General features: G+C 37.3%; 3 protein-coding genes across 3 annotated transcripts in view; 2 read left to right on the forward strand and 1 right to left on the reverse strand.

Annotated features, from left to right (window-relative positions):
• Positions 1–14,102, forward strand: part of adgrg1 (adhesion G protein-coupled receptor G1) — a 22,468-nt gene extending 8,366 nt beyond the window's left edge. Inside the window, exons 2-14 of the mRNA XM_016502317.1 lie at positions 4,352–4,437; positions 4,641–5,087; positions 5,248–5,296; positions 9,893–10,007; positions 10,110–10,232; positions 10,346–10,462; positions 10,820–10,862; positions 10,981–11,084; positions 11,776–11,894; positions 12,044–12,303; positions 12,433–12,532; positions 12,858–13,132; positions 13,349–14,102. Of these exons, the coding sequence (XP_016357803.1) occupies positions 4,371–4,437; positions 4,641–5,087; positions 5,248–5,296; positions 9,893–10,007; positions 10,110–10,232; positions 10,346–10,462; positions 10,820–10,862; positions 10,981–11,084; positions 11,776–11,894; positions 12,044–12,303; positions 12,433–12,532; positions 12,858–13,132; positions 13,349–13,488 (1,959 nt within the window). The 5' untranslated portion in view covers positions 4,352–4,370 and the 3' untranslated portion in view covers positions 13,489–14,102. The remainder of the gene's footprint in view (positions 1–4,351; positions 4,438–4,640; positions 5,088–5,247; positions 5,297–9,892; positions 10,008–10,109; positions 10,233–10,345; positions 10,463–10,819; positions 10,863–10,980; positions 11,085–11,775; positions 11,895–12,043; positions 12,304–12,432; positions 12,533–12,857; positions 13,133–13,348) is intronic.
• A 4,412-nt stretch (positions 14,103–18,514) lies between these two features.
• Positions 18,515–24,837, forward strand: LOC107700600 (receptor-interacting serine/threonine-protein kinase 2-like). The gene is made up of 11 exons (XM_016502318.1): positions 18,515–18,718; positions 19,101–19,254; positions 19,570–19,719; positions 19,820–19,956; positions 20,048–20,097; positions 20,202–20,342; positions 20,414–20,499; positions 21,134–21,202; positions 21,413–21,560; positions 21,661–21,834; positions 23,737–24,837. Exons 1-11 carry the CDS (start codon positions 18,576–18,578, stop codon positions 24,039–24,041), a joined length of 1,557 nt encoding a protein of 518 aa, XP_016357804.1. The 5' UTR covers positions 18,515–18,575; the 3' UTR covers positions 24,042–24,837.
• Positions 24,838–25,736: 899 nt separating this feature from the next.
• Positions 25,737–25,760, reverse strand: part of LOC107700602 (probable RNA polymerase II nuclear localization protein SLC7A6OS) — a 20,752-nt gene continuing 20,728 nt past the window's right edge. Inside the window, exon 6 of the mRNA XM_016502322.1 lies at positions 25,737–25,760. The gene's annotated coding sequence lies outside the window, so the exon portion shown is untranslated.

Consider the following 25,760-nt stretch of genomic DNA (forward strand, 5'->3'; position numbering starts at 1 on the left):
CTCCAGGACCGAGTTTGGACAGCCCTGCTTTAAACCCTTAAAATGAATAACATTTCTGCAATCGTCAAACCATTAATTATCATGTAATAATATTTACTTTGTTTGCCATGAGACACAAAAGGCGTTTTCTTCGACGTGCTGTGACTGACAATAGAACCATAAAATGCAAACGCACGTAACAACAAAAGGAATTAATTTTATTCTTGCGCTGTAATCCAAATCTTCAGAATCGATATGACTGCGAGGAACAGACCCAGACTCAAGCCTTTATTCAGCGATCTTCATCTCCATCTTGAGCAGCGACTGTAATCATCAACAACACACTCATCACAAATTCAAAAATTGCAGCTTCAAGAAGCTTTACAACAGGTTTTACGGCAGGAAAATCGAACGCTCATTGGCTCTCGCCTGCTTTGTCGGAGATTGCGACATGCCGTGTTACTGGTGAGGTGTGTTTGAATGAAGTAGGGATGACTGCAGGGTGGAGCAGTGGGCGTGGCGAAAGATTAGGGCATGCCAAAAGGTAGGGGCATCGAAAGGTGTTTCTAATTGGTTAGGGTTAGGGGTTAGTTTCTGTTGTGGCATTCACCTTTCGGCACGCCACCTTTTGTCACGCCCATTACTCCAACCTGCAGCTATCCCTGTCTTGTTGGAATGAGAAATGCGCGCCTTCCTGGAGTGGATCTGGATAATAATCTGGATAATATTTTCAGCGATTAACATCTTAAATTCTGCACCTCACACAAAACTCACATCAGAGAGGACTGCAACTCGTCATTTGGATTACTTTTGGTACTGCTCTTGACATGTTTGCAATAAATAAATTATTTGTTTTCAGTGTTTTCACGACACGTCATCAATCTGGAAGTCGGCCATGTTGGCGGCACTGAACGTAAACAATGCCATTTAACCGGACGGAACTTCCAAATTTTGCTGATTATTGCTGCTGAAAAAGTTCAATTATTGTCGTGTTTTGGGCTGTACTAATCGGAGAGACCGGGAAAAACATATGGAGTACTATAGACTGACAAAAGTTATAACAAATCAAGGAGAAGAGTGCAAAAAAAACTTTCTGAGGAAAAACGTGAAAGTTGTGACATTTGCCAAGTATGGTAACCCATACTCTGAATTTATGCTCTGTATTTAACCCATCCAAGTGCACACACACACCCAGAGCAGTAGGCAAACATTAGTTCAAATGCCCAGAGCAAAGAAAGCACTGTACATTCACGTCCCCACCTACAACTCCTGCCAGTACTGAGACTCAAACCTGTGACCTTCAGATTACAAGGCCTACTCTCTAACCATTAGGCCACAACTAATTAACATTTAGTTAATGGTGCTACAATTATTATTATTGTATTCTAGGAGCCAAAGGAGCCAGCTCGTACAGATCTTTACCACCTATTAACTTTAGTTTGTCAAAATATCATGCCCTTTCCTGCTTACTAAGTCCTTCTCTATATGATTTAGCAGCTTCCACATGTTATTTCCATGGTTTAGACATCATAAATTAGTAAACAACATCTTCAGTAGTACATTAACCATGCAATCCATGCTGTTGTTTACATCCGAGTGTCTCCAATATGGCCGTGCATCTGGGTAACTGACCAAACCGTGACGAAGGAGCAAACGCTCTATTGCGATTGCACTTGTCTGTCTATCATGTTTTTTGGGTCTAAAAATCTAAATCGCTTATTGATAAAATTATAAAAATACATTGCTACAAATATCTTATTGAAATAAAAAATTCATAAATATGTTTGGACAAAGACACAATTTCTGTATTTTATTATTGTTCCCCATTTCAGCGAAGTATAGCATACATATATACTGTAAACAATTACTGTAATTTTAGAAGACATAAAAAAGTTATAGATCTAAGTGGACATTTCATGCGAATTGAAAAAATAATGTAAAATACTTCAATGTGCAGCTTTTGGAAGTGAAAAAGAACAATTCATCTTATCATGTACAGTGGAAATATGTAAATTGGCATTCCCAGAATCCTCTGTTTAGCAGCTCACATTTGATGGTTTTCATTGAAATAATTGTGTTTCTTCTTAGTTTTCTTCCTTTCTTGTCAGTTATGTACATTTGGGATTTTCCATTCTAACATTTTACTGTTTTGTTATATATTTGTATTATTTTCATTGCTTGTATTTTGTGTCAATTTTTGGTTTATGCTTGTAAAGCACTTTGAATTGCATTGTATGTGTTTGAAAGGTGCTATATACAGTAAAAAAAAAGTATGATTGATTGATGGTTTGCATCCAAGTAGTGCATTGTTGTTGGGGCCTGCAGTATCGTTTGGCCAGTGTGGGTGGAAAAACTATGAAACCAAATGACTAACCACAAAATAAGCAAGAAGATGACAGCTGCTGTTGTGTAGGTTGTTTTCATTACAGGAAGGTTTTAGTTTGTTTTGGTTTATTTTTTTCCATTTTGAAAATTATTCCTTTTCAAAAAGGCTGTCAAAATAGTGTCCAGTATGTCCAAAATTACACATGAATATTTCCTTTAAAAACAGACAACTTCCCTTAAACCCAAGAATATGTGTCGCCACAGTGTTAGTATAGGCTACCTTTGTGTCAAAACACTTTCAGAAATGTCTCACACATATTCCTGACACTGTATGCGATAGTCCAAGGGTGTCCAGTCCTGCTCCTGGAGGGCCGGTGTCCTGCAGAGTTTAGCTCCAACCGCAATTAAACACACCTGAACCAGCAAATCATGGTCATACTAGGCACTTCAAGGTCATACTAGAAACTTCCAGGCAGGTGTGTTGAGGCAAGTTGGAGCTAAACTCTGCAGGACACCGGCCCTCCAGGACCGAGTTTGGACACCCCTGCGATAGTCAGTTAATCAGATATGTTGCAAAATTTGTCAACTCAGTCTGGTGAAAGGAAGTACAGTATGTATGTGCACATTTGCTGTTTAGATATTTTTATCATGGCTCTTTCTACACAGTTAGCAGTCATTTTCTATTAGTATTTTATCTCACTTATGTGTCTCTCATACTCTTTGTTTATGCACGCATGCAATTTCATAGTAATTTAGTAGTTCTAGAACACATCTCATAATAGTAGCAGCAGTGGTAAAGCACATTAAATAGTTTCGTCGTCAGACCGAATCGGGTAGCTGCAGGTGGTGTGTTTTGCATAATGCCACAACAGGTTTGATGCATGTTTGTGCTTTAAGTCGGTAAATGCAGGAAAGCCACAGTGGTGTCTGATCTTTACAGCGTGCTATATTCTCCTACAGTTTCATTTCAACTAGTTTGGCTCATATCTCTGGCAGATGTAAAGGTCAACACGCAGAAAAGCAAAACGGCAGATCTGCGCTACATAGGTGAGAAATAATTAAAGTGTTGAAGCATGTATCATTGACCCTGTGGCTGTTACCCACAGGATGTTTAGACTTTATTTGGGAAATCGGCGTACTGCACTGTTAAAAAAGAAATAGTTCCCCCAAAAATGAGCATTTTCATTAGAACAGATTTGAAGAAAGCAAATGGGAGTTCAAACAATAATGCACATGTAATCCACACAACTCTAGTCTATCAATTAACATCCTTTGAAGTGAAAAAGCTGCATGTGCGTAAGAAACATATCACAGTTTTCTGGTGTCTGCATAGTCTCTCACCAAAGTGAGAAAAAACATCAGCTTACAACAGTCAAATTTGCAGAAGTGACTTGGGGATCTGTTGTGTGCCTCAATGACCCGTGCTGACTCAGGTCAGAAAACATGCCATTCAGTGTCTGACTCATCCACTGTCACTGGCTGTGTTTTCACACACTGGGACTGACGGTGTATTATGATTAATTTTATCGTAGACATGAGACATGCTCTTTGTCTTGAGCATGAGGACTCATGTATTGCTACACAAAACAAAACAAAGATGGTGACATAAAGATGGTATCATATCTGTGTGCTGCACTGAATGTGGGCATTCGCAGTATCATCTCAATAGTCCCTTTGTCGCAAATGAAAGTATGTTCTCATTGATAAGAGATGGCAGTTGCATGCAGCCTAGCATGCATCAGAATGTATTTTTACCCTTGCATGTATGTGTTCTCATTGATAAGAGCCCAGGAATAGATGTGTTACTAGATGGCTGCCTCTTTATCTCAAGAATAGTGAGTTTGTGAGAAGGAATGGAAGGTTTTTGTTTTACAGATAAAGCAGACATGTGTCTTTTGCTAAAAATGAAGTGGTAAGAGGAAGGAACAGCAAAGATATTGATAACATGATTTCCTATTCATATGGGATGCATTTGCATAGCTCTACTGAGGCACGTCATTGTGTATTTTTTCATTTCTCTTTAACTGAGTTCTCTGTTGCTTTTCAGGCATCATCTATGAGCTACAATGGAGCGGAATCCAAAACCTGTAAGAATGTGGATAATCACCTGTCTTTTGTTCATTTTGGGTCAAGGTAAGTAGGTGATAACTCAGGAAGTAAAATTATGTACTAGTATATATATTGACGATGGATTGCTGTTAGTATCTTGTTTAATTAATCTGTTTATTAGAAGGAAAATACATACTTGATAATTGTGCATAAAAATGCAATAAGATTGGATATATATTTAATAATTTATTTTAATTGAAATTTTTAACCATATTTTGTCCATGTAGCAGCAACAGAAAATGACAGAGACTTTAAGATGTGTGGAGCATGGCGCCATGGCAGTGCATCCCGAAATCTGAAGTATGATTTGAAAACAGGCTGTAAGGAAATTGAGATTTCAGCCAATGAGAGCACACTCTCTATTCAGGGCAGTATCACAGCCAAGTGCACACAATCTTCATCCATTAATCTAAAATCAAACCCTCTTCAAAATCAAAGTCAGTTCTGTGTGTTCTGGGAGCCGCTGCTGGACCTGCTGATAATGCAGGTCAATGGAAAGAATCACACTCTGTGTCGACCAAATGGCCTTCAAGGAACGTGCTGCACTGACCTCTCACCAGGGGATCAAGAAACTGCTGCTCTGTATGGTATTGTGAATGGCAGCATCCAGGGTGATACCATCAGTTATGATGTCATGGAAAAATATACATTTCGAGGAGATACAATCAACTGCAGTAAGAAACTTTAGTGTAATATTTTACATTTTGTTGTATTACAATTTTTGAAAGCTACAGATATCAATATACACTGACTGAGCTCACTTGTGAGTTCAGCATTTCTGAGCATGTAATTAGTTTTAGTTTCAATATATTTCTTCTGTTTTTCCACTTGCAGAGAAGAAATTCTGTGATGAGGCAAGTAAGAAGCCCTGTGGAGCAAACATGTGAGCCAATCATCATTTTATTTTAATTTGTTAGTTTCCCTATTATTTTAGAGTGTTATGAACTGATGTGGTCTATCATGCAGATAGCAAGAGGTGATTTTGTGCATGCTTATAAGAGCACAATCATGACAAGCTTAAGTATGAGTGAAAAACAGAGGTTGAGGTGCAAACAGGAAGCTTAACCCATGACTACAATGGCTTTCTAAATTATGCTCACTTTTTATGCATGGACTGCCAAGTGTATTGTTGGATTTTTAATACATTAAACACATCTTCAACACTTTATTTATTGCATATACCCTCCATTTATTGTGTATGTTAATTTTATATGCTAAGGCATCTTAATGTTTTAGTATCGTTTTATGCATAATCTATTTGATGAAGAAATAGATGGGTACATATTGTGTGGTTAAAAAAACTGTGGTTTTTAGCCCTCCAAATACTAAACTTTTTTTCTTTGAATGAAAAAGGTAGTGGTATTGTCACTATTGTGGCATCGGTGCAATTTGTGTATTTACTGTAAATCTGACATGTACTCTGACATGACATGTGCTTGTGCATTAAAGTCCCCATGAAATCAAAATTAAAGTTTTTTGGGTGTTAGTATCAATATGTTAGTCTTAAGGTTATCTATAAGGCAGTGTGCACCAAAACAGTGACAAAATTCGCATTTAGAAGATATAAGCATTCAAAGCTTGCAGTTCATCACTTCTGCCAAAACGGCTCAACGATATTTTTGATGTCACATCGTACTTCAGCTTCTCATCAAATTTTCTGTCCAATTAAATGCTCTCTAGAATCTGAAATGTCCCGCCCCCTACACTATAAATAGACGCTGAAACTGCGGCTGAAATAGGTCACTTGTTCACAGAATTGGTATTTTCTTTATGCTAAATGGCATGTAGTGCACTATATGGGGGATAAGGAATGATTCAGACAGTGTAAATATGCTTTCCATTGGGTCGAAAGAAGTCTGGTTTTGCATTGTGTCACGCACACTGTCTGCTCCTGTCCAGAGACACGATATCACGGAGCGAATCATATGCAAGTCGTGCATACCACAAAATATATCAGACGCATTTGAATTCTACAGAGAATGCTATATTTTATAGCGATTTGGATCAGATTAGGAGGAGAAACAGTTAGAAATGAGTAGAAGAGATAACACAGGTGCCCTGCACCAACATAAATGACACAATTTTCAAACTACACATTCTCAGCATCATTATAATCACTGTTTTGCTTTAGTAGCAGTTTCATATTGAATCTAAAGGGCTAATCTATTAGACTGTGGCTGTCATAAACTTACCGAGCTCAGCGGCTCTGGCTCAAGCTGTGACATTACAAATGAAATGCTATTGGCTATTTAAAAAGGGGGCAGGGCTGCTCGATATGTCCCGCCCCATCTTCCTGTTTCAGTTGAAATTACATCACCACATAGCATAATGCTGTGTGCTTTAAGGCACTTCAGTCAAACTTTAAGTTGGCGAGGTCCACAAAGTCTCTAGGCATTAAGGCATTGAGGGGAAACAGGAACTCGGTCAATTACCAAAACTATGGCAGGAGAACAGGAACAGAAAGAAACACAAACAAAAGTCCATATCCGTGACACCATGTACTCCACTGTCACTGTGGCGTTTTTCCCCTTCCTCTTGTTATCCCTAATTATCCTTTTGTGTTCACCGTCACACCTGCTGCTAGTTAGGTCCTCATTCTTCCCTTATTTTAGCTTGTCTCATGTTCAGTATTTTGTCAGATGGTTGTGGCATGCAAGTGTAGCACTATCCTCTTGACCTACTTTTGTTTTGTCAAGTCTTGTTGTGCCATGTTTTTTATGACTCCAAGTGCCATTTGTTTTTTACTTTTTCCCTGCACCCTCTCTCTCCTTCACACCCCAACAACGCTCCACCTCTTTTACCTGTGCTGGTGTTCTCGGATCTCCCCTGGCGTTCTCCCGATGGATGCTGATCTGGATGCTCAGTAGTACAGTCAGTAGTACAGTCTGGCACTTCCTGCCCGTGGCCTCCCGTTTGAACTCTCTCTCCCTATTTTGTGTTCCTGCCATTTTTCTGTTCTCATTAAGAATAAAATTTTGCATTGTCCCTGCAACTGAATCCATGCCTCTTCCTGACAGCACAGTCTGACCACAGTGGACTCAGCAGACCAAGTCCAAACTGTGGTGACTCAACATTCTCCTGGGCCAGTTAACATTTGCTTCATGGAAGTCGATCCCCTGACAGCCCAGGTAGACAAACTCAGTGCCCAGATACAAGAACTACAGAAGGAAGCCATAGCCAGAAGAGCAGCCGTTATGTATGACCATTCTCTGCCCCATGCCAAGCCTAAACCCTTGTCTCGACTCCCCCACCTCACGTACTCTGCTCACTGTCTCTATCCAGTATAAGGACACTGTTCACTGATTTACTCAGGAGTCAAAACAACTTCCTGGATGTTTCCATTGCTGCACATTGGGGCATTCCAGCCATCCCTCTTCCCTCTCCCAACTCTTTCCATTCCCTCAATGGTCATCCCATTACCTCCATCACCTATTCCACTCCTTCAGTAAGTCAGATAGCTGTACCTCCTAGACTACCCATGGCTACTACAGCACAATCCTCACATGGATTGGTCAGGGAGTTTTGTGCTATCTTGGAATCAGTATTGTCGTGCATCTTGTCTGAGTGCAGCCTTGTCTCCTGGCTCTGTGTCATCTGTTTTTTAGGTTGAGGTAGCTGATGTTTCAATGGAGTACCACAATATTTGCCATGTTTTCAGTAAGTCCCAGGCTACGTCCTTACCTCCTCACCCGATGTATGTGTGTGCCTTCAATCCCCTCCTAGGCATTTCTCCACCCAAGGGTCGTATTTAAGCCCTGTCAGGTACTGAGAGAGAGGCCGTGGACAAGTATATTCAGGAATCCTTAAATGCTGGCCTTATCTGTCCCTCTTCCTCACCTGCTGGGACTGGGTTCTTCTGGGTTCGCCCCAGCTGTCCTCCAGGCTCTGGTGAATGACGTGTTGAAAGACATGGTAAACAGATTTGTTTTTGTGTACCTTGATGATATCCTCATCTTCTCTCCCTTCCTGCAGGTGCACACTCAACATATAAGAAAGACATAATGTTGACTCGGCTTCTACACTCCAGCCCCTTTCAGCGCGCTCCTTGGTGGATTATGGATTGACTTACCAGTCACACCACTGGTAACTTGCAGACTCCTCTTCCCATTTGCGCTGTGTTGCCCCCCTCTTGGTCCGATGGATGCTGATCTGTGTGCAGGGGTGGACTTAGTGATTTTGAGGCCCTAAGCAAATTTCAGGTATGGGGCCCCAAACACAATAACTGTGTGCTCTTGTACGCCTAACCCTTATTTTGCCCTCTCTCTCTCATAGTTTATAGTTTATTTACCCCTTCACAACTTAAGTAAATAATTAGTCAACCTGATGCTGTTATGAAGCCATATTAGGCTACCTTTTTTTTCAGATCACAAAAGAAGACATTATAAAAAAATGAATTGCATAACATTCTTCAATCTTTTTACAAAAAGGATTTAAATGTTATAAAAGTATCCCATGCAACTTGTTCTGTATTCCAAGTGTTCTTAAGGCTCTCTATTATTAAGCGAAAATCTCCAGTCATCACATTCGTGCATTTGTATGAGTGCGCAGCAATTTGACGCTCTCCAGAACACAAATACAGACTGGAGCGTTTGCCAAATATGTTTCTCCAATATCAGATGGGGCCCCCTGATTCCCCGGGGCCCTAAGTGGCCACTTACCTCGCTTATTGGTTAAGTCTGCCCCTGTCTGGGTGCTCAGTAGCACAGTCACCCTGCCCACAGCGTCCTTTTTGGATGTTCACTTCAAACTTTCTGTCCAATCAAATGCTCTCTAGAATCCGAAACGCCCGCCCCCTGCACTATAAAATAGACGCTGAAGCCACTGAAATTGGTCACTTGTCCACAGAATTAGTATTTTCTGTACAGTGAATGGGGACCTTTAAAGATTTTAAGATTTTTATTTGTCACATACACAGTTATATACAATACAACTTGCAGTGAAATGTAAACCTGGTCAGCTACTCAGACTGTGCATTACATATATAAATATTAGAAAGTACACCTTATAGCCTACTTTAAAAAAAATATTTGATCACATATGAATGTGTGAAAATAACTTTTTTAACTCTTTCCCCGCCAGCTTTTTTGAAAAAAGTTGCATTTTTGATCATTTTCGCTCAATTTTCATGGCCCCCAGAATATTTTGTTGTATGAATATCTGAACATGCAACACATCAAAATAAAGAGACTACTTTTAAACCAAAAAATCAGTTTTATTCTAACTTCAAGCATTCTTTTTTATCAACACTTGAATGTAGGTAAGTTTGCATCTGCTTACAAATGAGATCGTTTGTTTCTGCGTCTTCTTCGTCTGTGTTTTTGATCGGGAGATTCTGGACTCATTCAGGAGATGCGTAATAGTGCCCCTTAGCATATAACAGTGAAAACATGGAAAATTCCGTGTTTGGCGGGGAAAGAGTTAATAACATTTATGCATGTGTTGATAATGTCTAAATGTATGTTTTTGTGTGTGTTTGCAGGATAGAGGAAGTAGTGATGAAATCCAATGAAAGGGGTCGGGTGGAACTACCTTGTGCTCAGAGCACAGTCATTGAGATGAAGGAGGGTTTCACAGGACTCAATTTCACTCTGCCAGTAAATAACATTCACCTTATAGAAGCAGAAAGTTCAAATAACCTTTGAGTCACAGGAAGGGCTCTTTCTAGCATATGAATAAATATAAATGTTGCATTCCAGGCCCCTCGAACTTTAGCATCAAACATGATACCCTCGGTTTATCTTCCCTCCTGCCTGAAATCCAAATCAAGGAGCACATCCAAAGTGGTGTGTACTTACTACAAAGACAAAGCATTATTTCAGGTATGACAATATTTGTCCAGCAGACATAAATCATGTGGATTATTTAGCTTCCATTGGCCTACCAACATATACAGCAATGTACAGTATGACATAACAGTGTTTGTGTTGTGTAGGGGGGATCGTCTGATGCAGTTCTTCTGGATGACATAGTTGGACTCTCTGTGGAGAATGAGAGCATCAAAAACCTCTCAGAACCTGTCAGAATCAGGTTTCATCACTCTCCTCTCCCAGTAAGTCTTTTTGTGCATGTTCACTATTTTTTAAATACTTTCTTAAGTAATACTTTAAGTTTGTTGTGATGTTAAAAGGCTATTTATAAGCTTAGCAACAACTATAGCTCACATCATGTTCTACTGAGTAGACTAAGTGTCTGTTATTTCCTTAACACTGAAAACCACATGACAAGGCTGGTGAGGTGAAGCCTGATAAACATCAAATTGCTGATGTTGTTTTTGGTATTTCAATTGCAAGAGCCATTTACTCTTAGACAGAATAGCATTGATGAATCTCTACTGTATGTGCCAAGCCACTCTCTTTGAACTGATAATTGATGCATTTCTCCTATCCTCTTCTATTTCATTTCACAGACTAACCATTCTAGAAGATGTGTTTCATGGGACACAAGACAATGTGCACTCAAGTCTTCATGTTCATAGACACATCAACACTCAGTATTAGACATCAAGCAAATGTTTGATGCTAGCTGTAACACAATTACTGATTGTTCTGTTGGTGTGTCTCTCTGCAGATATTGAAGTGAATTGGACATATGATGGCTGTGAGACTGTTGAAATTCATGACAGAGAGACAGAATGTAGCTGTAATCACCTCACATACTTTGCCATTCTTGTGGTGAGTAGCAGGTTACCAAGAAAATTACATTAAAAAAAGTTTAGTCATTGCTGGTAATATTTCTCACTTAGAGACAATCTTTATGAATAAAAGGTATTTCTTTCATGCTTGGGAATATGCATAGCCAGTGGGACAGATTTGTTAACAAATCATGCCATAGAAATGAAATGATACCAGAGATGATCTTATTATTGGGAGATACCAAGCAAGTTTCAAGGCTCTACCATTGGAGAAAGCACAATGGCCAACTTGGATCACGTGTGCCTTGATAACCAATTACATCACAGCCTTGATGTCATAAGAGTTTCTGTATTCTGAGTTGTGACAGTCACTGTTTGTGGATACCAAACTGCAAACTGAATCCTGCCTGTCGCAAAATTGTCTGTGACTTCTCTCATTAAACAGCATTTTTTTTTTGGTGTAAAATCTAAAAACAGAACAACCCAGAATGAATGTTTAATGGAAAACATGTTGAAGATTAGCCAATGGGCTGTCAGCTCATTAAATAATAAGCTGTTTTCCCACAAAAGCAGTTTATTTAGCATAGTGAAACATCTGCTCCATTGAAATCTTTTAAAAAATGGCCTCTGGTCTTCTTCCCAGGGTTACGCTCTTTTTTGCTAACTTTTGAGGCTTTCCTTAAACCAGCCTTGATGATACGTACCTTGTCTCTTTTTCTTCATTGCTTCAGCAAGTGGAACAGAAGGCTACAGTTCGCCATCTAAAGGCTCTGACGTTCATTACCGCTGTGGGCTGTGCCGTGTCCTTAGTTAGCTGTTTGGTTCTCTTCTATTGGCTCTGTAAACGCAGGTGACTGTGACTTCAGTGATTTGGATTTCATAACACTATCACAAAAAATGCTTGTTCAGTAAAAATTCTTTTGTGAATCTCACCCTGTTTTTTTTTTTTTATCTTGTTTTGTCTCTGTTTGTCTCTGCTTTGTCTCTGTATTCCAAAAGAGGGAAGAAAACCCAGATCTCACTGGTGCACCGTGGTCTAGTGGTGGCGATATTTCTTCTGTGCTTGTTCTTCATTCTTGCTGGTGCACTGGCCAATGTAGGAGATGAAATAGTTTGCAAGATAACAGGATCCCTTCTGCATTATGCACTGCTCAGCACCCTCTGCTGGATGGCTATGGAGGTGTTTCACACATTCTTGTTGATCCGCAAGGTGTTCAACTCAACTCTCCCGCCATGGATATTTTACTTGGGAGGCTTTGGTAAGTGATAACATGATTATGTATTTATTTAAGTATTATTTAAAACAAGAAGAAGAGTATATAATGAATATAAACATTATAATTAATAACTTCATGTTTTGATGACAATGTTTTTCTTTCCAATTTTAGGTCTCCCGGTTCTGCTGGTTGGTATACTGCTCTTAATAGGGGATATATATGGCAAAAGGAGTATTGTACCAAGTGATGATGTCAACAATACTTACCACATGTAAGAAGACATATGAAGAGTTCAGATGCAAAAGCCTCTAAGTGCCGCTTGAAATCTTCTTCTAAAATTAACATTTTTATCAGGCTCCTATTGTTTAATTTCAGTTATTTCACTTTAATGGCAATGAAAAGAACCTATCCATTGCCATTAAAGTGAAATTACTGAACCTACACATAGAAGCCTGATAAAAAATGCTCATTTCATTAGTGGCACTTAGAGGCTTTTGCATCTGAACTCTTCATATATACAGTACTTACTATTAGATATAACCGTTTATGCGGTATACAAAAATTAAAATAAACTCTGCTCTACTCTGTTCATTCAGGTGCTGGATGTTGCAGAATGAAAAGAGCCTATTGGCTCATTACATCATTAATGTTGGCTTACTGGCTGTTGTGGTGAGCTCTGGTTCAGTCATGCTTTTCGTTGTGGTGAGTGAGATCCGCAACCGACCTGACTGGAAGAAGATTCATGTGGCTTTTCTTAGTATATGGGGTCTCACCTGTCTGTTTGGCACAACATGGAGCCTGGGTTTCCTGGATTTTGGCCCTCTGTCAGAGGCTATTCTCTTCCTCTTCTGTATTATCAATTCCTTACAAGGTAAGGTTTTTTTGATCACAAAATAAACAAGGTCAAATCATGGCTAGGCTATTGTGTCAATGTTCCTGTAGCAGCATATAAAAATAAAACTGCCCTGAAACTTGTTTCCTTTTCTTATCATTACATGTTTGCTTCAGAAATCTTGAATTTAACTCATTAGCTTCCATTCTGTTATATAAAATTGCCATGATATTCCATTTCCTTGTATTCCAACAGGATTTTTTCTCATGCTGCGATACTATGCTCTTGAGCAGATGAAAAAGAAAGATAGGTCCATTTCAGATGGGAGCAGTTCTGGATCTTCAAAACAGCATATGTTACAGACTCATGAAAAGAGTTTGAAAAAAGTCTGGTGATCCTCAAAGAGTGTCTCTCTGAAATTGCCAAATTTCACTTCTTTCAGAGATGTTACCATGAAAGATTATTCACAAAGGGCATTTGTAAAGATCCTTTCTCATCCTGCAGGTCAGGGTGTGGCATGTTCCTCAGATGACATTGCACTGATATTGGGTACCAGAGTGTTGGGTAATTGAGCATAAATGCTTCACCTGTCATAAGCTGTATTTCTGTATTCATATTCTTAGTACGAGTATGATAGTTTGTTTCAGCCTTGCACTTTAGCTTTTTACTACTGTGTAAAACTGCTGTATTCTTTGTAAGATGTTAATAGGAGTTCTAGCAAATCACTTTTAATAATGAATAAAAAAAAAATATTTTCATTTTGTGGTCAAAAAGTTGAGTTGTGTAAGATAAGTTAAGGCAATTTTGTAAGTTGAAACTGCCAAAAAAGTGCATTCCTCATGTATTTTCAGGATCAAGGTAAATGAGCTCAGCAAACGCTGTATTAGTTCTGTCAGATGTAGGTTGCACTTTTGTTCATTCTTCAGAGTTTTGTAATGAAACAGTAAAGCACAAACTTTGTAGTTTGTTTTTTTTGAAGTATTTGTGACGTATGTGTATTTCTGTTGGAATATTATAATATAGAATATATAAAATCAATATTATTGGGGGTTTTTTTCACCTTTTTAAACATGTTAAATTGGACATCTTTTATAGAACCAGGCAGAAAGATGGGTAAAAACCCAACATAATATTAATAAAAATAAAAATATAAATAAATTTTATAAAAATAATAATATATAAAAAAAATATTTAAAAAGTTCTTTATAGCATCATTAAAGGTCAATATAGCACTTCAGCACAAAAAAGGGTTCTGCTTTCGTTAGAAAACGCCAAACAGCCCTGACCTTTTACTGTTTAGAAACATCTTTTCGAGCATGTTAGTTATTCAAAATGAGAAGAAACTTTATTTGTTTGATCCATTAAAAAGAGAAAATAACTTAAGAGAGTTAATAGAGTTAGCTAGTGTAAACAGACACTGAAGAGTATGCAGAGAAGTAAAGTAAAAACACAGGCAACATTTTCCATTTAAAACCCAAGGGATGACAAACAACAGAAAGAATGAATGACCATTAAACAAACTAAATCACTTAGAACTGTAGCCTATCAAACAAGACTATGAGGTAGGTGTGAATCCGAATATTAAAAATGATCATTGGGTTGAGTGAGGCGACCTCTGGTGGCAGGTATTTGGAGCTGCAGTCTCAGGACCACGGCGGGAATAGGCCTGTGTGAGCATCTATCAATCTTGCTACTGGAATTTTGTCTGTGCTTCTACGCAAAAATTTTAATCGGATAGGGAATCTATGTGAAAGCAATGGTTTTTTTTAATTAATTTCACAGATAGGCTACTCAGTGGGATATGATTCCTGGCTTTGCTGTGGTATTTGATGCATGTTCCAGGTCATTGTTGGTTTGGAAGATGAACCATCATCCAAGTCCCATGTGCTCTTGTGGACTTGAGCATATTTCCACCAGGAATTTTCTGTATCCATCCATTATTTATCTTTATGAGTTTTCCAGTTACCTTAACAGATAAAATATCCTCAAAGCATAATGCCACCACCACCACAATTTATCACAGTCAGAATTCACTTTACTGGCCAAATAAGTTGCATTTACCAAGGAATTTGCATTGGTGGTTTGCTCCAACAACAAGTAGACATGATATAAGGTACTTTTTGTATGACATTGCATAGAACATACAATATATACATAACCAATGCACAATATGTTTGTAACAATTATTATACATGAAATACTACATAAGAGTCCGAGTCTTTGTTCTTATATTCTTGCTTTATGTTGTATTTTTTTTATATACTTTTTTTTTTAATGTTTATTACGATCTGCTTGAATGTTCTGTTGTCTTTATCGTGCAGGCTGGGAATAATCCCTGTATCGCATTCTGATGTTCTGTGGAAAATATTAACATAACGGCCATTACGTTCCCCTTTGTTCAGCTTGATTTTCATCTGAGCTCCTTGTTTACAACTTGTTCACTGAGTTGCAGCTCCTCTGTGGAAAGTTACATAAAAGGGGTTTTACTGACTCTGGAGTAATCACTTACACACATACATTTGCTTTGGATCACTGACATACACTCGTGAATTCACAAGAAATGTATCAGAGTACCTTCCTGCCTTCGGAGGCAGCATTCCAAGGCATCAAGGCACGTCCGAATCCAAATTCTGCTTCACTTCCTGTCTCCGGAGGTACCTTCTTCTGATCGAATGCATCCTCTTATGAAGACTTCACTGTGAAGTCTTCACATGACCCAACATCTTTGAAGAGATGACACCTATCCGTCCAAGGATTGCAGAACATCAGCTCTGGATGACAATACAAAATGATCATTGCTATAAAAAGCACATTCATTTTGCTTAAATGCATATATTATAGGCCATTTGTAAATACTGTAACTTGTAGCATCTTCCAACTGTAATTTCTGATATCATCTCATTAAAGACTATTGGGTGTTGTAACACAGAAACATGAATTTTCTGTAAAGGTGCTTTGAAACGTACTGTGAAAAGTATATTAATAAATGTGAACTAAACTTAATTGAACTGAAAGAGCCATTGCATTGCTGGTTAATGTACAGTTTTGATGTCATGGACACTGACAGTTACAAGAGCCATTGCAGTATTGGCCTTGTTCCTAGGGCACTTGACTGTTACCATGACAATTTTCAAACATTTTTACTGTAGCATTTTTAAGATATGGACCCATAAATTTGGCAGATATGACAATACAATAACAAGAGAAATTGCATTATTTTCTCAATAGGAGGCGCTGCTGCCTTTGAGGGTGCGTTCAAAGTTCCACTGGGCCCTTATTCCCAGAGCATTTGACTGTTACCATGCAAATATTCACACATTTTTACTGTAGCATTTTGAAGTTATGGACCCATAAGTTTGGCAGATACGACACTACAATAGGAGAAATTGCATTATTGGCCCAATTGGAGGACCCATATCTCAGCTGCCTTTGAGGGTGCGTTAAAAATTTCACTGGGGTCTTATTCCCAGGGCACTTGACTGTTACCATGCAAATTTGTATACATTTTTACTGTAGCATTGTCATTGTGTGTATGTGTATGTGTGTGTGTGTGTGTGTGTGTGTGTGTCATTATCTCCCCTATAAGTTCAGTTCCATTTGTGTTTCCTTGGTTCGGTCTCTACCCTGTATTTGTAGATTACCTGTGTTGGATTAAAAGACTTTCTAAACTTTCTTCTTTATCTTTGTGCATTTGTGAGCAGCGTAGCATAACATATTGTTCAAGTAATGATACGTTTTAATCATTTTTGGATAAAAAGCTCAATGTATTGATTAGTTTTATCAGATAGAACAGATAGCTCAATAACGTTAATCATTTTGTCAGTGTCTGTTTACCTCTGTCATCTTTATTTAATATCGTTATGAATTCTAAATACTTTTTTTTCTTATGTACAATAATGTATAACCTATACAATAAAACAGTTAAAATAATAAGTTAATAGTAAAGTGACAATAGCTTTTTGTCCTGAGATAACAGCATGTGACAAAACAAATGACTCACAAGATTCCACTTTCTATTGTAAGTTCAGTCACTTTGGACATCCCCTTTTCTGTAAGATAGAAATATCACTTCCCATTCACTTGTCATGCTGAACAGTGATCAGCAAGTGGTGTAAGACTTAATTATAAACTTTAGCCTTGCAATGAAAACCCCCAAGTGTGTGGCAGACACTTCCTTTTGCAATTTCGGCAGACATCTGAGAAAAAGAGGAAACTGCTTTTATTGTTGAGAAAGATGGAGTCACACTGATGAGTTCATATACCCCATAGCTGTTGAAGCAGGATATGTTAGCAGTGTTATATCATTATGACTAGAGGCAATTTAGACATGATGTACAGGCTACTAAAAATGGTGATAAATGTGTGCTAAGTGGTTAATAATTAATAACTGTAGTATTTCCACTCCCCTGTCTTGTTGTCTTCCTTTTATAGTTATTTTGTATAGGTCGGCTACTATGATGTTATTCATGTGGTCATTACTTTCAGGAGAAATGGGTCAAGGGGGAAAAAAAAGAAGTGACGAATACTCAAAAAGAAGTGACGATCCTCATTGTGAAGATGTTAGCATTTATTAAAATGACTCCATGAACCACACCAATGACTCTTTACCTTGAGATGACCCTGAGTAGGTGACAATCAGAGCAATAATTTCCCCCCAGTCTATTCCTCCAATAATCAATTTGTTCCCAAGATATAAATGTTTGCCCTCCATATATTTCAATCCCCAAAAATAAAATAAAATAAACATTCACGTTACATTTGAAGAAAATTCAGAAAGGAACATACTTTACAATGGTCCATAAAAAAAAGGTTAAAAAAAAGAAAGAAACATTATTAAAGCATATTATGTCTAGTTTTGATCTTTAGTAGGTTGTTCCATCCATATTTGAATTTATCCAAGGCTACTGTATGATTGAAAATGTGTTTTCTTGCCCCTGAAATACATTTTTAAATATATTTGAAGTATATTTTGGTAGATGAAGGTTGAAACTAAATCTAACATCAAAAATATATTTTATTCAGCTTCACTGTTTACAACATTTAGCATAGCCTATATTTGAAATGTATGTTTGCCAGGTTTTTTGTTTTGTTTTGCTTTTGTTTGTTTGTTTGTTTTTTCTTTATGTGCATGAAAAAAAGCTGAGCAGTGAGATCAGCAAGCTACCACTGTTTATTACATATCAGACTTTAATCGGTCTATCAGTCTTAAGCTTCAGATGTTACCCTCTCTCTTGCCCAGGTGAATCAATTATTAGTTCAAATGCAATTGTTTTTCAAGACTACGTGACTTTGTTAAAATAGCCGGGGATTTCTGGGACCTCAACAGCCAATAGGACGCGACGTAAACAAGCGATGCGTAATGAGCACGCGATATGGGGCTGGGCTCTTGATTCTTTTCATGTTCTATTCGTGACAGCAAATGGATGTAGTCGAACAGTCTCTCATTATCCCGGCAGGGCTGAAATCGACTGGGTCCAGAGGAATGGCTCAGACCAGTCATCTGCAGATGATTGAGGAGAAAGATTTGCGCGATGTAGTTTTGGTCCGAACGAGTGTAGGTGCGTGTTTGCGAGGACATTTCGGGAGGACAGGACACAAAGTGTCTGTCAAGTTAATCAAGGATAGGTAAACTGCATTTTCACTCATCATATGTGACTAATCATGTTTGCACGTTTATTTGTTGCGCTTTGCATAGTAAATATTCATATAGCCTACTGGTCTAATGATTATTTACTATATAATATTGATTAATTAGTAGCAAATTGCTAGTAAATACTTATAAAACGATAAAATTAGTAACGAATATGAATAGTTCATGTTAATATTAATAAACAATCAAACTAAACTCTATTAAACATTGCAATGTTTTGTGCAGTAAAATCTATGTACAAACATTGCTCAATGTATAGGGTATTTCCAAAGCAAACAATGGAAAACAAAACTTAAGTGCTTTGTGTGTGTGTGTGTGTGTGTGTGTGTGTGTGTGTGTGTCTGTCTGTGGTATCAGTAAATGGATTGACAGGTTAAGGAAAGAAGGAATGCTGGGCAAGGTGTGTTCTGAGCAAGTTCTAGTCCCATTGGGTGTGTACACAACTCACTCTCTGGTTGGGCTGGTGTGGGACTGGATGACTGAAGGATCTCTAGATTCACTACTGCATGAGGTTTTGAATTTTTATTTATTTATTTATTTTTACTTTATTTAAAAAGATGATTTAATGAGTCAACGACCTGATGAGTCTGTTATCTACAAAAGGAAGTGTGATTGTTTTTAGTAGATGAAGGTGTTGACTTTTCTGACCATGAGAAAATGGAAATCCCCTAAGCACTAAAAATAGTGCCAACCAACGAATAGCATTCCAATACATGCATTAGCACTATTGCATCATCAGTAATATAACTCTTACTTTCAGGAAATGTTTGTCTGTGCATGCAAGCTAAAGCAGCTGAAAGTGACATTTATTTTTTGCTTTCATTAGACAGACATGTTCCAAGAGCTTTCAATGCCTCTTTGTCTTCGGATCCTTTTGGATGTTTCTAAAGGTTTAGCTCATCTCCATGCAATTCCGCTGCCTCATGGAGCCCTGAAAACCACTAATGTTCTTCTCGACCAACAGTACTGTGCCAAGGTATTGCCAGGCGTAGCCCCCAAAATTCCCTTGAACTAGAAACATGCTTTTTTGTGCAGTTGCTTAACTATTTTTCTTACTTTTATGTGTTGCATTGTAGTTGTGTGACTGGGGTCAAGAGATAGACATGCACTTGACCACCGCTGATGGCCATGGGCCATGTTACAGAGATCTGGCCTATGTGTCGCCTGAAGTCATACAAGGCGCTGTTCCTTCTGTGGAAGCTGACATATATAGGTGAGGTGCATTATCTCAACATTTTAGAGTGTTTCAATTGTATATTAGAGTGAAATTGTGGAGTTCATTTGAGCTTTTTAATGATTTTCAGTTTTGGGGTTCTTTTTTGGGAAACGTTGAATAGAAAGCGTCCATGTGAAGGTATGTTGCCATCTCTTCAATGTATCAGTGTAATCGAATTGTCTTATTCAGTGAGAAGGATTTTTCATTCCTCCATTTGCCTGAAGACAATGGTTTTCTTACAGGTATTGATCAGCTTCAGACCAAATTGGGGCTTGGTTTGGAGGTTGACCTTCTGCCACCAATGACACCTCAAAGCCATGCCCTCACCCAGCTCATCATTAGATGCTTGAACAGTGAACCTCAAAAGCGACCATCAGCCGAGGGTTAGTTATGGAATTGTTATGGATCTTAGAGATCATGTTATATAATCACTAATTATTTTCTGCTCATACAGAGTGTGTAGAGGTTCTAAGGATAACTCTGGCAGTGTTTGAGCCACAGATTTTCACTGAAGCTGTTCTTCATCTGAAAACATGCAAGGTACTTGTCTAATGATTAATGAGCCGAATAATAGGATATTTTATAAATTGGGGTCCAAATTTCATACTACTGTACAAACAAGATTTTTTTCATTCAAATCTGGAAATTAAGGAAACATTAAAAGTTAAGAATAAAAATAAATATTTCAGATTTTCTGGTCACTAATCCAATACGCACAGTATTTAATCGTTATATAAACTGTTCAAAAGATCAGATGTTCTTGCTTCCATTGAAGAACAAGATGCTTTTTGGATCATTCTTAAAATATTTCATATTCATATTTTTTTTTATAAATATATAAAATATTTCACTTTCACTTTCAAATCATTCTTAGATCATCAGGTTTTACACAAACTTGTGAAGTTAATGCAACTCGAGTGCTGCATTTTGCTAAATGAAGACAATCCACAAACCAATACTGTTCATTTTTCAAATCAACTTTTGACTTACGTTATGCTGATAATAAAATGTGTAATGCAAAAAGTATTAAATTATAAAAAAATCAGTAGAAGCATTTTCACTAGTGAACATGGACTCCATATTATGTAGATTTGTTTCCTGTATGAATTGAAATTAATTTGAATACAGATGTGAATAATTTGATGGTTGACCTGATGTTTGTCTGTTTCACCAGGAGAGGAGGCTGCCGAGCTGTAAAATGCGCTCATCCTGGGAGTTGCCTATTGAGCTACATAACCTAGAGGTAAGACAGCTGGTACATTTATTTTGATCAGGTTTTACTTTTGTGTTGAAATGTTCTCTCATTTTTATATCGTAATGTTAGTATTATTAAGCAGGAACTTAGTCCGATGCTGTATTTTGTATTGTGTGTGTTCATAATAAATAACGTTCAAATATAAATCTTCTTAAAGCTTTTGGATTCTGACAACCGACTGTCTTTTACCACCAACAGGACAATAGTTGCAAAAGTACCACAAAAAATCTGACCTCCAAGGTGATTCCCCAGAATGAAACTCTGCCAGAGTCTTCACTGAATGCAAAAGGAAAGGCCCCTCTGCCAGTGGCAACAAGGGGTTGTCCTCAGATTGGATGTTGTAAGGGTTAGTGATCTCTCATTTAAAAGTATGTTGTATACATTTGATCACTTCATTACTATAAATTGTCTTATAATTATGTTTTCCCTGCTCATGTCTTTTATAGATACTGGCAAAAGTTCAGTCCAATCCAATAACTCCTGCAATGATCATGGTTTCACTCAGATTAATGGAAGTCCCAGAGTTCCCCAGAGACAGAGCTCTACATCTTTAAGGTTCCCATGTGTTTCCCCCACAACGATATTTCAGAGTAACCCACAACACAATGCTGGCAACCAGGGTGAGAAATTAGTTCTGTCTCCAAAATGTCCTAACAGTATATGTTTTTGAATCCCTCCAATACTCTCTATTCCTGTCCTGCACATTTCCAACATATGAGTTCGGACCAAGAACATAAACATGTCATTGTTGCACACTTTAATCCATCTGGAAGAGCTTTGCTCTTTGTCAGTCTTAATTGACTGATGTATTTTAGGTAAACAAATCTGGAGGAGCTTTGTGTACATATCCTCCTGAGAACCATAAAAAAAAGTTTTGTGAATTTTGTCATTTTTTATTTCATTACATTGGTTGGAGCATAAGAAACAAATGGAGAAAAACATTTTTGAAAAAATATATTTTATTCACATTTTATTCTATGTCCTTTGTAGAGGACTAAGTTATTAAAAAAAGTAAATAGACATGAAAAGACATGTATAGGCAAAAACAATGTTTTATTTTTTTCATTCACCAATCAGTTTTTAGGTTTCAGGCTGTTTTTAACCAAACTTAGTCCAAAGAGGATTCTCAACTATGTTATGCAAGATACAACAGAATGATCTGATATACTATTTTACTTTATACAATATGTGCATACATGTCTATAAATTCGCATTCCCATTCTATACAATGTATCTATACATTGCAGCCAGAGCATGCTATTGTTGCACATAAAATATTAGAACAATGCAAAGAATACAAAACCATTAGAAACTCATACGAGAATTCATCATCACACACCAAGAGATGCATTAAAAACGGTGCCAGTTTTAGCGTTTTGTGATAAAGAATTGAGAATCATAAATAAAAATAATCATGGATAAAAATAAAATTAAAACAAGCATTTAATGACCACAAACGGAGGGAAAATAAAGGAGTAAAAGTACAGATACATCACTTAAAATGTACACGAGTAAAAGTAAATGTACACAATTTTTGAACTACTCAAAAAAGTACAATTTCTGAAAAAACTACTTAATTACAGTAACGTGAGTAATAACATTTTTCTGAGATGTTTATGACAAACAATTTGAAAATTAGTCAGATTTAAATGATAATTGCACAATATTATCATATCTCCCTAATAATGCTAAGTTTGATCGTTCTGTCAATATCAGTCCATTTTAAAGACCAAGGAGTGTTTATGATCAAACCTCCAAACATTTGATATCTCTAAAAAGCCCTGAATGTGCTCTGTACAGGACATCCAGACTTAACACTGTGGCATGTATGGTCTCAGAGAAATTCACTAAAATATAATGTCCTCTACAGAGGACAAAAGGGTCCCAAGAGGATATTGTGTACGTACTGTTGGCATAACTACCTGGACACAGCAAATGTATCAGTTCTTTGTGTTGGGACTTTACATGTGCGCAGTAAGCAGTTCTGTTGGACTGTGCTCACTCGCTTCCTGAATGACTGCCCCACTCATGCCTTATCTGTGTCCAGTGTGTTTCCTCCCCAGAGGGTTTTTGTTTTTCTCAGAATTAGTCTTGTTTTGTTCATTGAAATGCAAGTAGTACAGAAGGTTTTGTCGCAGTGAAGTAACTGGCTAAGAGGGAAGGCAATTTAAAAAAAAAAAAGCATTATGGTTCAAACGTTCGGGATTAGTATTATTTTTAATGTTTTTGACTAAAATGCCCTTCTTCTATGCTCAAAAAGGCTGCATTTATTTGATCAAAATACAGTAATACTGTGAAATATTATTACAATTCAAAATAACTGGTTTCTATTTCATTATATTTAAAAATGTAATTTATTTCTGTGAGCGGAGCGGAGTGGAGCTTGATTGATCAGATTTGCTTTGCTCACACATATAATAATAGAACAATATAAAAATGATGTGTAAATATTGTCTTTGTGTTAGTTCCTAACTCTATGCTTACACTGTTATCATATACTCTGATCCTTCCTCTTACTCTAGTTAAATGTCAGCTGTCTGCAGGAAGGAGCTGTTGCCGACTTCTGCAAGAAAGACGGCAGGTCATTGTTCGCTGCATGACTGAGGGGCGACTCAACAACCTACTTGATGTGTTGCGGGCTAGACAGGCTGTGACCCGTGAGATGTACGAGATCATCACTGCAGCCCTGACCTTGACTGCACGCACGCGCTGTTTGCTTGATGTCTGTGCCTGCCTTGGTGAAAATGTTGCTATCTTGGTGGCCACAACTTTAGGTTTAGTATCCACCGAAAATACTCAGACCACACATAGGTGGCAGGCTGGATAAGTTAAGCCAACGTGCCGCTACTCTTATGCAATGGAAAAATGCAGTAACTGCACATGAAACAACTTATATCAGATTGATATAAGATGTGTAAGGCACTGTAATGTGTTGGGATTGTTAGTGTGTTCTTGTTTGGACTACTCTGTAACAGATGAAGGGAGGTTAGACTCTCTGGAAGGGTATGCTGCAATGCAGCTTTAGTCTTGGATCTAAAGATCTCATCAGATTAACACCCATTATAAAGGGTACTGATGATGTCATTGTTTCCCAGTTGACAAACTGAAGGGATTAGTTAAATGCCTTTGATGATGATGATGATGATGATGTTCTGATGAATGGGCAAATATAGGTTTGATTATATTCCTTTTGTGGAGAGAAAAAAATCAACAGCACAAAAACAGATTATTTTGAAAAGAACCTTCATGAAAGGTAAGGCTGTTTCCCTTAATCATGCTTACTTAACAGTGTTTGCTGTGAACTTTCACTCTCAGTTAATACTGAGACTGTTGACTGAGAAGTTCACAGCCTAATATATCACATTCATCTGATAGACTCATCAAATATTTTACATTTTTCTTACTATAACCACATTTATCTTGCATGTAGTACACATTTCCAAGGATGCAAGTTTTTAGTTTTTTTTCGACTTACAGTTGTGCATGTTGCACAACAGACTCAGTAGTTTCTGATTGTAGTGTATCTTGCAACAAGACAATTTTTTTTTCTTCCCTATGTACAGTTTGTAGCATGGCATGTGTAAAGCAAAATAAATACATAAATAAATATTAAAAATGAATGTATGGACAAAATAAACATTGTATAAGAAATGTCATTAAATGTTCACACTGGCCACACTGGTAATATATTTTATAATATATACTGTTGTGTCTTTACCACATAACAGTATGTGTATTTAACAGTATGTGTCCCTTCAGCATTTGACCTGAGCTCTTACGTAAGATCCACTTCTTGAAGAACAGCTATTACTTGGTATTACTAAGGTCAATACCATGCCACATACCTCCTCATAGACTGGATGATCTTTACACTGGTTAGTTTTAAAGGGCATGAATGGTCCTTGCCATAGGGGCCTTTACTCACATTGCAATGAAATGTCTTTGACTTGAAAATTCAAGTTGCTTCAGCAGCGTCCTGGAATGTGACATATTATACTTACTATATTGTAGAGAACCTTTTTTCATTTGTTTATTATTAAGAATAATTATTATAAATATCATTATATTTAAAGCAATTATTATGTAATTAGTATAAATATGACTTATTTTAAATAAAGCTACATGCTCATAAAAAGACAAAAAAAAAATTTTTTTTTTTTTTTTTATTACACAATGCAGGGCCATTTAAAATGAACTAGTGAAGGTAAAAATGTTATTAAAAGAATTGGTAACCAGTTGCAGGACCTAAAATATTTCTTACCTTGTACCATTCACAATCCGTTCACAATTTGGAGTCAGTGAAATTGTATTTTAAAAGAGAATAATACTTTTATTCAGCAAGGATGCATTAAATTGGGCAAAAGGGACAGTGAAGTCTTATAATGTTTAAATATTTTTATTTCAAATAAATGCTGTTCTTTTGAATGTTCTATTCATCATAGAATCCTGAAAGAACATTTTAGAAAATGTAAGAAAATATTAAGACTAGAATAATGGCTGCTGAATTTTCACACACACACACACACACACACACACACACACACAC

This window comes from Sinocyclocheilus anshuiensis, unplaced genomic scaffold (genome assembly GCF_001515605.1).
Source record: "Sinocyclocheilus anshuiensis isolate Anshui unplaced genomic scaffold, SAMN03320099.WGS_v1.1 scaffold1099, whole genome shotgun sequence".
Classification (NCBI taxonomy): Eukaryota; Metazoa; Chordata; class Actinopteri; order Cypriniformes; family Cyprinidae; genus Sinocyclocheilus; species Sinocyclocheilus anshuiensis.

Excerpts from the sequence above, each read along its gene's own strand:
- LOC107700600 (XM_016502318.1), top strand. The coding sequence starts at position 18,576 with ATGGCTCAGACCAGTCATCTGCAGATGATTGAGGAGAAAGATTTGCGC. Across the intron at positions 19,957-20,047 it reads GTGGAAGCTGACATATATAG|TTTTGGGGTTCTTTTTTGGG; the intron begins GTGAGGTGCATT and ends AATGATTTTCAG. Across the intron at positions 20,098-20,201 it reads TAGAAAGCGTCCATGTGAAG|GTATTGATCAGCTTCAGACC; the intron begins GTATGTTGCCAT and ends GTTTTCTTACAG.